Raw genomic sequence first — 12,261 nt, 5'->3', positions numbered from 1 at the left:
TCTTACATTTTATTATCCATACTTATCTTACAGTAATTCAGAGTTTATTTACATTTATGTCCTATCAGCATAGTAACTGTCTTTAGTTTTCATCAGGCAGAAAATCAGATACTGTTATCTCTGTGTTTTCTGTCTGTTGACAAAAACAATTGCTCTCCGACCTTTCTCCCTTTCAGACACTTTTATTGTCTTTCATATTTGGGGGAATTTCTTCAGTCTTGTGTGGTGTTACTTTAGACAAAACCCAACCTAGGCCACGTCATTGTTGGAGACAGACATACCTTGTTACTCTCGTTCTACAACAGGATGTGTAGAAGAAAAGCTACACACATCGGTCTCAGAAGGCTGTAAGTTATTACAACCAGCCCACATGGGTTTTCTCCAATTACCCCACCCCTTCTCAGACATAGTAAACAGACACAATAACAGTTCTAAACACTATGTGCTTTATTATTATTCAAAAGAGGTTTCGACATAACATGCTACTGAGATGCCTCAGTCAAAAGAAATCTCTGGAAGCTGAGTGGTAAATTGGCAAAGTGTAGCGCTCACTTTCTATCACATATTAAAACATTCAGTTCCACAAAAGGTTTATCAATAGGCTAGCAATCTGTCACAATGAAAAATATATATCGTTGCAACATTATGTAAAACGCATGGAACTCTGAGATGTCATTAAGCGATAGCGAAGTATTGAGGGCCTTGATGTTATTTGGCCATCATCTGTTTCTTGGTGTTCTTCTCAGGCCTCAGCAGGATGATGTAACACTTTGGGGCGAAGATGCAGACCAGAAGTCCGTAACTGGAGGCCAGGATCGCAAAGATCTCCACGGCAACCGTGTATTTCCCCGGAGAGCTGACGTAGGCGGGAACAAACGCGACCCACACGGTGCAGAAGATCAGCATGCTGAAGGTGATGAGCTTGGCCTCGTTGAAGTTGTCTGGGAGTTTCCTGGCTAGGAAGGCCAGGAGGAGGCAGAGGGAGGCCAGCAGGCCAATGTACCCCAGGACCAGGGAGAAGCCCAGGGCCGAGCCCTCATCACAGAGCAGGATGATCTGGGCATTCTCAAGGCTCATCAGTCTGTGAGGGGTGGGAGGGGCCACAGCCAGCCACACAACACAGATCACCACCTGGACCGCAAAGGAGGACAGGCCAAGCTGAAATACACATTGGTCTGAAACACACATTTGTCTGAAACACACTCATATGAAACATACCCTCCACACATAAGGACAGTGAATTCTTCTGGCAGATGGTTTTATCCAAAGCGTACATAGGGATTTAAACCTACAACCTAATGATCCGCAGTCAAACACTCTACGTCTTTACATGACTCAACACTTATCCTTACATGATTCAATCAACACTAATCTGGGTGTGATGTTGAGTTAACAGTCACACTTCTGAAACATACTCCTTGAAGTTTTCCTACCTGTACCAGTGTGCACATGAGGATGATGGCTCGTTGCTGTGGAGGCCCAAACCATTTCATGACATCACTTCCTGGAAGTGTGGCCCTGAAGGCCATCAGCACCACTATAGTCTTCCCCAGAACACAAGAGATGCAGAGGACAAAGGTGATCCCAAACGCCGTGTGGCGCAGCATACAGGACCACTCAGAGGGCCGGCCGATGAAGGTGAGAGAACACAGGAAACACAGAGTCAGGGAGAAGAGGAGCAGGAAGCTGAGCTCTGAGTTGTTGGCCCTGACGATGGGCGTCTGTCTGTGGCAGGCGAATATGAGGAGGACCAAGGTGGTGCAGAAGGACCCCGTCAGAGCCAGTGACAGCAGAGTGACGCCCATGGTGTCCCTGTAAGACAGGAAGTCCAACTGCCTGGGGATGCAGGCAGTACGCTCAGGGTTGGACCAGAACTCTGGCAGGCAGCGCACGCAGTCTATAGCATCTGGGGAAGCAGGAACCAGTGATCAGACAAGAAGGACAGGAGGGATCATGGTTGCTACGGTCCGTCTGTGGGTGATCGTGGTGTTTAGTATTTCACAACGCCGCTTGGCAAGTTGTCTGAAATCCAAGCTTCCTTCCCTGCCTCTCTCTGAGATACAAGAGCCAGGTTTGGTATCTACACAGCTGCTACCAATTATCTAGAGGAGGGAAGAAAGTTGGACTCGAAGAACTGCTATTCCCATGTCACCTGTCTCTTTACTCAGTATTATTACACGGATGTTCTTCACGCTGTAGAAAGCTCCATTCACTTGAATGAGGCTTCCCAACGTTCTGCGGTCAATTATGTAAGGGATAATGCCCGACGAGGTGTCCAATATCACCTGATAATGGACGATGCGGAGGCTGAACCGTCCGACGCGCTGCTTACGCGAAGTCCATTATCAGGTGATATTGGACACATCGAAGGGCATTATCCCGCTTATACCATGGTCAGTTGCCCAAAAAATTTTTTTTTACAAACATTAATTCATGTTTTCAGGCGTTTTGCAAAATAAATCTAACGTTTTTAAACGTAAGCCAACTCTGATATTTTAAAGTCCGCTGAGCTCATAGAACTAACACCGGCTTTCCCTTGGCTGAGCTATTAGCCCAAAAGCTAACGTTATGCTAACAATATTCAGAGGCAATAACATTGTGTACGGTTGACAAACAGTAAATATAATTTTACAGTATGTTTGACAAGAAGACTAGCGAGTTAACAAACCATGTCACTGTCCCAAAATCAATATCAAGATTTTCACGAACAATATCGGCCATATGTGTGCTAGGCTACAATACTAGGCTACAGTATGGCCGCAGCCTGTGGAGCGAGTTGGATAGCAAATGGATGTGAGATAATCGAATCAAAGTTGACATTTTCTCCAAACAGTGATTGTAATTTGACAGTATGTTCAACAACAAGACAAGACAACTATCGAGCCATGTAATTGTCCCCAAATAAAATCTATATTTTTAAGAAGAAAATAATCGGCAATGTTGCTGCTACTGTCGTGTTGGCCGCAGCCTGTCTGAAGTAGACTAGCGAGGTGAATACCGAATGGGATGTGAGATGGGCAGTTACGTGACACTAACACACTACATTCAGAAAAGATTTTTTTTTCAAATAGGTTAAAATAAATATTGAAGTCACTCATTGTTGTAAATACAAGTTAGCTTGTTTAAGGATTTCAAAATTGTAAATGGAGGCTTTGACTCCGTCTCGGTTGTTATGGTTACTTATTTCAGATATTTTGCTCAGGCTCTTGTGTTGTCAGCGGAATAATTTAAAACGGTGAAAAAACAGTTTTGCTGCAATGACGCAGTAGGTGTCCGTTATGTAAGGGATAATGTATCTATAGAACGAGTTCTATAGCGCTTCGCGTCGGGGTGCTGTTCGCCCTGTCAGGGCTTATTTTCCCGATAATGACAGGCGTCCCTTACGTAATACGCACTTATGTATTGGGAAATACTCAATATTTTTCTGGCATACTAAATGGGTATTAGAACATACTAAACCTTTTCCCCCCTGGCATCCTCTGCTGTGCAGAGCACACAGTCTCACCTGTCTCATTGCTAATCTCCCCTGCTGTGCAGACCACACAGTCAAAGCAGCATAAAGGCAGGTTGGGCTTGATGGCCTTCCTGGTTCCTGGGAGGCAGCTGGAGCTACACATGGAGAGGGGAGTCTGACAGGCAGGGAGAACACCCACTACAGAGGTCAGAGGTCACCAATAGAGGTCAGAGAAAGAGGTCAAAGGTCACCGGCTGGGGTAAAACAACACGACAAGACTGAATTTTACAATTTGATTAGAAAACCTCATAGAACTCAAATCATTTGATTTAAAGTATTAATTTTAAGTACTGTGTAATCATAAAGCCAACCTGGTTATATTACTCTTTTCAACGTGACATACATTTTTCCTTGATCTGCAGTCAGATGCTGTACCACAGAGCAAAACATTTCCCATAATGAATACAATCTCAAATGTATCCAACATAACATGCTACAAACATGTTGAGCCATTAGAGAGGGTCTTACTGTGGTCTGGTTGCTGCTCCAGACCATTAGAGAGGGTCTTACTGTGTTCTGATTGCTGCTCCAGACCATTAGAGAGGGTCTTACTGTGGTCTGGTTGCTGCTCCAGACCATTAGAGAGGGTCTTACTGTGGTCTGGTTGCTGCTCCAGACCATTAGAGAGGGTCTTACTGTGGTCTGGTTGTTGCTCCAGACCATTAGAGAGGGTCTTACTGTGTTCTGATTGCTGCTCCAGACCATTAGAGAGGGTCTTACTGTGGTCTGGTTGCTGCTCCAGACCATTAGAGAGGGTCTTACTGTGGTCTGGTTGCTGCTCCAGACCATTAGAGAGGGTCTTACTGTGTTCTGATTGCTGCTCCAGACCATTAGAGAGGGTCTTACTGTGGTCTGGTTGCTGCTCCAGACCATTAGAGAGGGTCTTACTGTGGTCTGGTTGCTGCTCCAGACCATTAGAGAGGGTCTTACTGTGTTCTGATTGCTGCTCCAGACCATTAGAGAGGGTCTTACTGTGGTCTGGTTGCTGCTCCAGACCGTTAGAGAGGGTCTTACTGTGGTTTGGTTGCTGCTCCAGACGATGTCCGTCTCCTGGATCTGCAGCTTCCTCCTGCCCACGCTGACGGTCTGGTCAAACCTTCCCACCGTCACAAACTCCACCTGCCCGTCGGCCCCCGCCTGCCAGCTCACCAGGTCGTACATGGCTACGGGGTCCCCGTTTTCGTCAAACTTGGTCTCCTCATTGAACGCGTTGGTGTAGTCCACCTGCTTCAGGTAATGCAGCAGCTAGGAACAATTCAAAAGGACGGAGCGGGTTCAGCTCAGTGGTTAGAGCAGAGTGCAAATTATACAATGACAGTCAACTCCTTCTCCAGGGCATGTATCGACCCCCCCGACCTGTTGTTTTGACCAAGACGTTAAAGGTCCAAATCCCACCTTGTGCAGAATGACATTTTGGATAGATGACATTCGGTCTGCTAAATGACTACGTAATAATCCTTTCAAGAGATGGAGTTTAGTGAAATCAAGTCCTACTTTCGAATTCTTTGCCAGTGCCAGTCCTGCCTACCTGCCAAGGCTGAAAGCTGTCTGCGTCTGGACAGGCCTGCAGAGGAAACGGCCCGCGGCCAGCCTCACATCCCCTCAGGTCGTGCAGAGCGTGGGCGATGGCGTACACAGCCTTGTAAACGTTATAGGAGATCCTCAGCTGTGACACGTCAGAGTAAATGTTCCTCACGCTGCCCAGGTTCTCCTTGCCTGAACACGGAGGGACGATGGACCCTGTCAAGGAATGGCCAGATCGACCCAGCGATTATACCTGTTTACTTGATGGGGTTGATGACTTTTTTGATGATTATAACTAGGTAGACCCCAGGGGTAGGAATCTGTTGGTACCTCACGATTAGATTTGAATCGATTCTTGGGGTCACGATTCGATTAAAAATCGATTACTTGAAATAATTCAAAAATTCAAAAAAACGAAAAAAAAAAAAAAATGAAATGTGTGAATTGCTAGAAGACTGAATTGCCGATTCGAATGTGAATAGATTTTTTCCCCCACCCCTATTAGACCCCCACCGTGGCCCCCACTCTCACCCTGGCTCAGGCTACAGCCAAACACAGCCTCCCAGAAGGGCCCTAGGAAGGGGTCCAGCGTGGCCTCGAGGCTGGAGGGATGCAGGCGGAGCAGGAAGTTCTGGAGGCCCGGGATGTGCGCCCGCCGGATGGCGAAGCCCATGGAGCCCAGCAGGATGGGCCGGTAACGGCGTGGCATGGAGAGGACCGAGGCCGTGCTCCAGGCCTCGCTGGCCAGCCACTGGACCCCCGTCAGCCCCTGTCTGGAGACAGACTTTAGTCTAACAACACACGGATCCAGTAAAAATCGCCGAAATACTGTCACCTAATTTCTTTGACACTATAGTCGAATCGAGAACAATGAGCTACTGTTCAGTGATGAAATGCACTGTGATATTGTAGTTGAGACGTCGTGGTTAAAATACAGAAGCCATCCTTGATAGCTCTGAACTCTAAAATACTGTTTGAAACGTGCACTTCTAATCCTTGATAATCTACTGTGCGTGTGTGCTAAACAAATCAAATATCCCAAATATATATAAAACACTAGGGTGCCGGGCTGACCTGAGCACTTCATCGAACAGAGCTCCAGCATCCTGCTCCAAGGCGAACACCAGGACCACTCCAGCCTTGGAGGCTCGTATGGCAGCCACGATGGCAGCCATGGCAGTCTCCTCATGGTTTTTGGGAATGATGTCATGCAGAGCCACACAAGCCCCCATCTTCTGTACCTGGTCACGTGGATGGTCATTAAAAACATCTATGTTCTGAAATGTATGAATTTTTCATTTTTTTTCATTTTCATTTTTTTATGTACACATTTTGGAAGATGACAGAAGAGTTAGTTAAACATGTTTTACACAGCATCTGAGACTTGTTAATACGAGAAGATCACAACCCACCTTCTCAGCGAAGATCTGGGCTCCTCCTCTCCCATATGCATCATCACCAGCGACCACGCCCACCCAGGTCCAGCCGAAGTGTTGGACAAGCTGCACCAACGCATCTACCTGGAAGGGGAGGGAGGGAGAGAGAGAGACAGAGAGACAGAGACGGACAGAGAGAGAGACAGAGAGAGAGAGACAGAGAGAGAGACAGAGAGAGATAGAGAGAGACAGAGAGAGAGAGAGAGAGAGAGAGAGGGGGGGGCAGAGACAGTCACAGAACTTAGACTAGGACACAGACAGACAATGAGACTATAACCTGTCACTATGAGACTATAACCTGTCACTATGAGACTATAACCAGTCACTATGAGACTATAACCTGTCACTATGAGACTATAACCAGTCACTATGAGACTATAACCTGTCACTATGAGACTATAACCTGTCACTATGAGACTATAACCTGTCACTATGAGACTATAACCTGTCACTATGAGACTATAACCTGTCACTATGAGACTATAACCTGTCACTATGAGACTATAACCAGTCACTATGACTTATTAGACAGTAAAGAATATGTATAATTGTTTGAATAAAAAAAAAGTTCCAACCCATGAGGAGAACTAACCTGTGACTATACAAATACTTATGTATAAAAACATTTTACATAATGTGTGTTAAATCATATGTAAAATGGTGAAGTTACACAGATACACAGATATCCCTAAAGACAAAACAGTAAGTGTGTCTCTGACCTGGAAGAAGTCGCTAGGCATGGTCCTGAGGAAAGCAGGAAACTGACTCTTGTCACTCAGACACGCACAGCTGGAGAAATAACTCACCTGGGAGACAAACATTAGCAGGTAGCAAGATAATGTGTGCATTTAAATTCTTCATATCCCCAGGCCAGTTAAGATAGACAACTAGAGATTACTTGCTGCATCTTGCTCCCTTTCTCGCTCCCTTTGTCTTCTCTCATTCCCTCTCGTTCACACATTCTCCCCCCCCCCCTTCTCTCTCACCTTCTCTGTTTCCTCTCTTCCCCTTCTCCCTTTCTCTGTTTCCCTTTCCAGGCTGATAAACCAGAACAGGCAGCTCACCTGTGGCACGTGAAACACTCCCAGGAAACGAGCCACAACCAGAGACTGAGTCGACCCTCCGTCTCCAATCACCACCGGAACTGAGCATGTGCCCCCCAGCCCTCCCCTGACCTCCCCCAGCCCTCCCCTGACCTCCCCCAGCCCTCCCCTGACCTCCCCCAGCCCTCCCCTGACCTCCCCCAGCCCTCCCCTGACCTCCCCCAGCCCTCCCCTGACCTCCCCCAGCCCTCCGTCCCCCGCCATCAGTTCCATGGCGGCACTGAGGGCGTGGTAGGGCGTACTGCACGAGTCGTAGATCTTGTAACCCAGGGTTATGCCTGGAAGCAGACTAGCATTCCTGTTGATCTCCTCGATCGCAAAGATCATCGTCTGCATCCAGCGGAACGTCCGGAAGTTAAACCTGAGGAGGAGAGGGAAAAGGAGGAGGGAAGAAGGAGGAAGGAGAGAAGGGGATGAAACTCCTCCAATGTGAAACTCAAGAGAAGCATAAATACATCATTGACTAAACCATAAGAGCAACCAACAACTGGCTAGATCCCCTGATGTAGATCACACAGGATATTCATATCAACCCTGAATCGATATCTACATTGTGTTTTCCTAGTCCCCTGAGTAGGTATCTAGTGTCTCCCCTAGTTTCCTGAGTATATATCTACAGTGTCTCCCCTAGTTTCCTGAGTATATATCTACAGTGTCTCCCCTTGTTTCCTGAGTATATATCTACAGTGTCTCCCCTTGTTTCCTGAGTATATATCTACAGTGTCTCCCCTTGTTTCCTGAGTATATATCTACAGTGTCTCCCCTTGTTTCCTGAGTATATATCTACAGTGTCTCCCCTTGTTTCCTGAGTATATATCTACAGTGTCTCCCCTTGTTTCCTGAGTATATATCTACAGTGTCTCCCTTAGTTGTTGGCGTCCCTGAAGGAGGCCTAGTCCGGGAGGATGGAGATCTGACCCCGTGCAGCGCATGGCAGCAGGCAGGGTGGTGAAGGAGAGTTCCGTCTCCAGAACAGCGTCGTGGAGGGAGAAGAGGCCACCCAGGGTGATGTTTCCTGGCCTTTGGAGCACCGGCATTGACATGGAGCCAGGGATCAAACTGCATTGCTGAGCCTGGTTCTGGTGGTCCTGAGCCTGGGTCTGGTAGTCCTGGGCTTGGGTCTGGTGGTCCTGGGTCTGGGAGATGAGGACTTCCCAACACAGCAGAACCGCAAAACACAGGAAACGAAGCATTGATCCTAAAGACTTCCCAACTATGTCTGCCAAGTCAAACCACAGCACAGAAGCTCACCCATAACCCCAAGCTCAAAATTAGCGGCTCCTTCAACCTAGCCTCACCCAGAACCGGTGGCGTGCCACTTCTCTGAGTCCTATCCCAACACACATCACACAAAACCCCCTCCTGTTCTTCTCTAGTCCGTGGGATGACATTTATAGGCGCTGACTGGCTGAAACAACCCTCAGGATCTCAGGTCCCAACCCCCCTGGGCCGTGGATCAATGGAAAGACAGAAGCCGCCAGTTGCACTGCAAGTAGAGGCAGCAACTGGAAACAGGAATGCACATCTCATCATGATGGAGAGTGACAGGACTGGTTTTGTTTTGTTCTTTCGCAGGGAGACACTGTTCTGCCTGAGCAGAGAGCAGTGATCCTGCACTGATGTGAACAGGCAGAAGTTCCTGCTCTCCTCACCTCCCTGCACACAGGTGCCTGCTAACTGCAGGCTCTCTCTTTCCCTGCACACAGGTGCCTGCTAACTGCAGGCTCTCTCTTTCCCTGCACACAGGTGCCTGCTAACTGCAGGCTCTCTGTTTCCCTGCACACAGGTGCCTGCTAACTGCAGGCTCTCTCTTTCCCTGCACACAGGTGCCTGCTAACTGCAGGCTCTCTCTTTCCCTGCACACTCTCTTGCTCCCTTTGTACACACACACATACTTGCTACATATGAAGTTCTGTGTGATGAGTTTCTGAAGGCATCTCTACTTCTCTCTGCCTGTTCTTCTCACAAGCACAGCATCTTTATTCTCGTAGATTGAGGAGAAGGCTTACAACCCCCAGCTACAGGAGGAATATTATGTACACACATATATATATATATATATATATATATATATATATATATATATATATATATATATATATATATATATATATATATATATATATATATATATATATATATATATATATATATATATATATATATATATATATATATCATACAAATATATAAAACGATTTGCTGTAAGCAATATAGGGTTCAGGAGCAGTTCAAAAGTTACTAGCTAACTGTTTTTATTTGACATTACCTCATTCTAAAAAGCACAACCCAGACTCCATGTTGGACTTTAAAACAATGTCATCAGGCTGCTAAGATAACCTTAATTAATCTGATTCCAAAGACTATTAAGGTTAAGGAAGAAGACCGTTTCAATGTGTTTTTTTGTGTTTTGTTGATAATTAATTGCTTATTAGGCCATAATGTGTGTGACAGTCTGCTTTGGTGCTTGGGAGCAGATCATTAACCCTAGCCTGCAGCCTATATCAGATAAAGAGGTAGGTAGGAATAAGGAGACAGTGGGGGGAACAAAAGAGAGATGGAAGAGAGGGAAAGAGAGAAAGGGCTAAAGAGAGATAGAAGGAAAGAGAGAAAGAGGGGAGAAAGAGGGAAAGAGAGAAAGATAGAGGTTAGAGAGGAGGAAAGAGAAAGAGAGGGTAGAGATGTGTGGTACTGCCCCAGGTCACAGTTGGCCCTTTACACAGTAATGTGTCCCCTGGTGTGATGGAGAGAGGGATGAAGAGGCAGGTGTGTTTTGTGTCTCCAGGCAGGTTTCTCTTTGCTGGGTTAATGACCCCCCCCCCCCCAGACCGCTCAGTGGCTCCTAATGAGACCTCCCAGGATGCACTGCTCTCAGAAGGGACGCAGAGGACTGGAAGGAAAATAACACAGAGAGTGAAAAACATGGACAAGGTCATTGTATCAAACACCTCTATTATGTCCACCGAGGATTCTGAGATTCTGAGGAGGGGCGAGGAGAAAGGAGACAGGCAGGCACCCAGGCAGACAGCAAGACAGGCAGGCAGGCACCCAGGCAGACAGCAAGACAGGCAGGCAGGCACCCAGGCAGACAGCGAGACAGGCAGGCAGGCACCCAGGCAGACAGCGAGACAGGCAGGCAGGCACCCAGGCAGACAGCGAGACAGGCAGGCAGGCAGACAGCGAGACAGGCAGGCAGGCACCCAGGCAGACAGCAAGACAGGCAGGCACCCAGGCAGACAGCAAGACAGGCAGGCAGGCACCCAGGCAGACAGCGAGACAGGCAGTTACCCAGGCAGACAGCAAGACAGGCAGGCAGGCACCCAGGCAGACAGCGAGACAGGCAGGCACCCAGGCAGACAGCAAGACAGGCAGGCAGGCACCCAGGCAGACAGCGAGACAGGCAGGAACCCAGGCTGACAGTGAGACAAGCAGGCACCCAGACAGACAGCGAGACAGGCAGGCACCCAGACAGACAGCGAGACAGGCAGGCACCCAGGCAGACAGCGAGACAGGCAGGCACCCAGGCAGACAGTGAGACAGGCAGGCAGGCAGGCACATGCAGTTCAACAGGCAGTCCTACGGGCAGACAGACATGTAGATAGGCAGACACGCCAACAAAAGGGAGCACAGATAACATTATTATATATTAACTATAATAAATTAATTAAACTGATGCTTTTAGACCTGTGTCAAGTGAGAAAAGTCGATTTTGAGGGGTATAGCTCCATAGACCTCCATTCATTCTGCACTCGTTCGTTAGTGTCCTCAAATGGAATTTGAGTGGAACTGCGACCAGTTCAGAACCCGGAAATTTCCCGAGAGTGGCAGTTCTCCCCATATTAGACAGGAACAGCCGTCGGTGTAGCCGAGCGCATTTTCTCAAGAGCGTCTTTGTATTTATTCTGACACCTTCAGTTTCGCCAATGCTCAAATGCGGACCAAACTGTTTAATTGAATTAAAATATTTGTTGATGAAAAGGTTTTAGTCTGACATTACGGAGCTGTTTTTAACTCATCCCCCACTGCAAGCGCAAACTCTCGCCGGCCCGTGGCTCCGTCGGACATTGCTGCTTCTCATGGTTTGCTGCGTTGACGTCAGTCATGGCCGATCAAGCGGCTTACTTTATCGCTGACAAGCATCGTCGCGAATTTAATTGTTTTCGCATTAGAACTTGCACGAACCAGTACACAGAAATTTGTCATTTTATGTTTTGGGCTCTGTTAAAATCTCCAATCTGCAGATTGGATAATACAGCCAGAACTCAACTAAACGTAGTTTTTCTATTAGTGAAGAGGCGGACTAAAACCCTTTATTCAACAATAGTAGGCTATCGCAGTCTGTCAAAGGCAAAGAGGCTATTTATTAAATTGTACTCTTGGGTCCGGATTTGAGCATTGGCGAAACTGAAGGTGTCAAAAATAAATACAAAACACGTGTCAAAATTGTCGTGTGTGAGTCTGTCCAATTAATGAAATAGCTGTGTCGTCATTAGAACCCGTGCAGTTGCTCTTGAGAAAATCTGCTCGGCACACATCCGGCTGTTCTCAAATCGATCTCACGGTACTTTGATGGATACGTCACAGTGACCTAGGCTGTGTCTACTACCGCGCACTTTACGAAGCACACTACAATACAGTGCACTGCAAAACAGTGCACTTACATATTCAGTGCACTCCGTCGCTG

General features: G+C 47.2%; 1 protein-coding gene across 1 annotated transcript; it reads right to left on the bottom strand.

Moving 5' to 3' along the window:
* Nucleotides 1-476: 476 nt before the first annotated feature.
* LOC146257950 (extracellular calcium-sensing receptor-like) lies at nt 477-9,115 on the bottom strand. Its single transcript, XM_084674143.1, has 12 exons — nt 8,496-9,115; nt 7,755-7,938; nt 7,539-7,670; nt 7,194-7,280; nt 6,451-6,558; nt 6,113-6,279; nt 5,570-5,811; nt 5,043-5,254; nt 4,529-4,759; nt 3,506-3,629; nt 1,434-1,906; nt 477-1,131 (listed from the first exon to the last, which is right to left on the bottom strand). The coding sequence occupies exons 1-12, from the start codon at nt 8,768-8,770 to the stop codon at nt 709-711; spliced, it is 2,658 nt and encodes an 885-aa protein (XP_084530269.1). The 5' UTR covers nt 8,771-9,115; the 3' UTR covers nt 477-708.
* Nucleotides 9,116-12,261: the final 3,146 nt, after the last annotated feature.

The sequence above is a fragment of the Hypomesus nipponensis genome, chromosome 15 (assembly GCF_054491055.1).
Source record: "Hypomesus nipponensis isolate SF chromosome 15, ASM5449105v1, whole genome shotgun sequence".
NCBI lineage: Eukaryota > Metazoa > Chordata > Actinopteri > Osmeriformes > Osmeridae > Hypomesus > Hypomesus nipponensis.
This window is presented reverse-complemented; position numbering and strand designations above follow the sequence as displayed.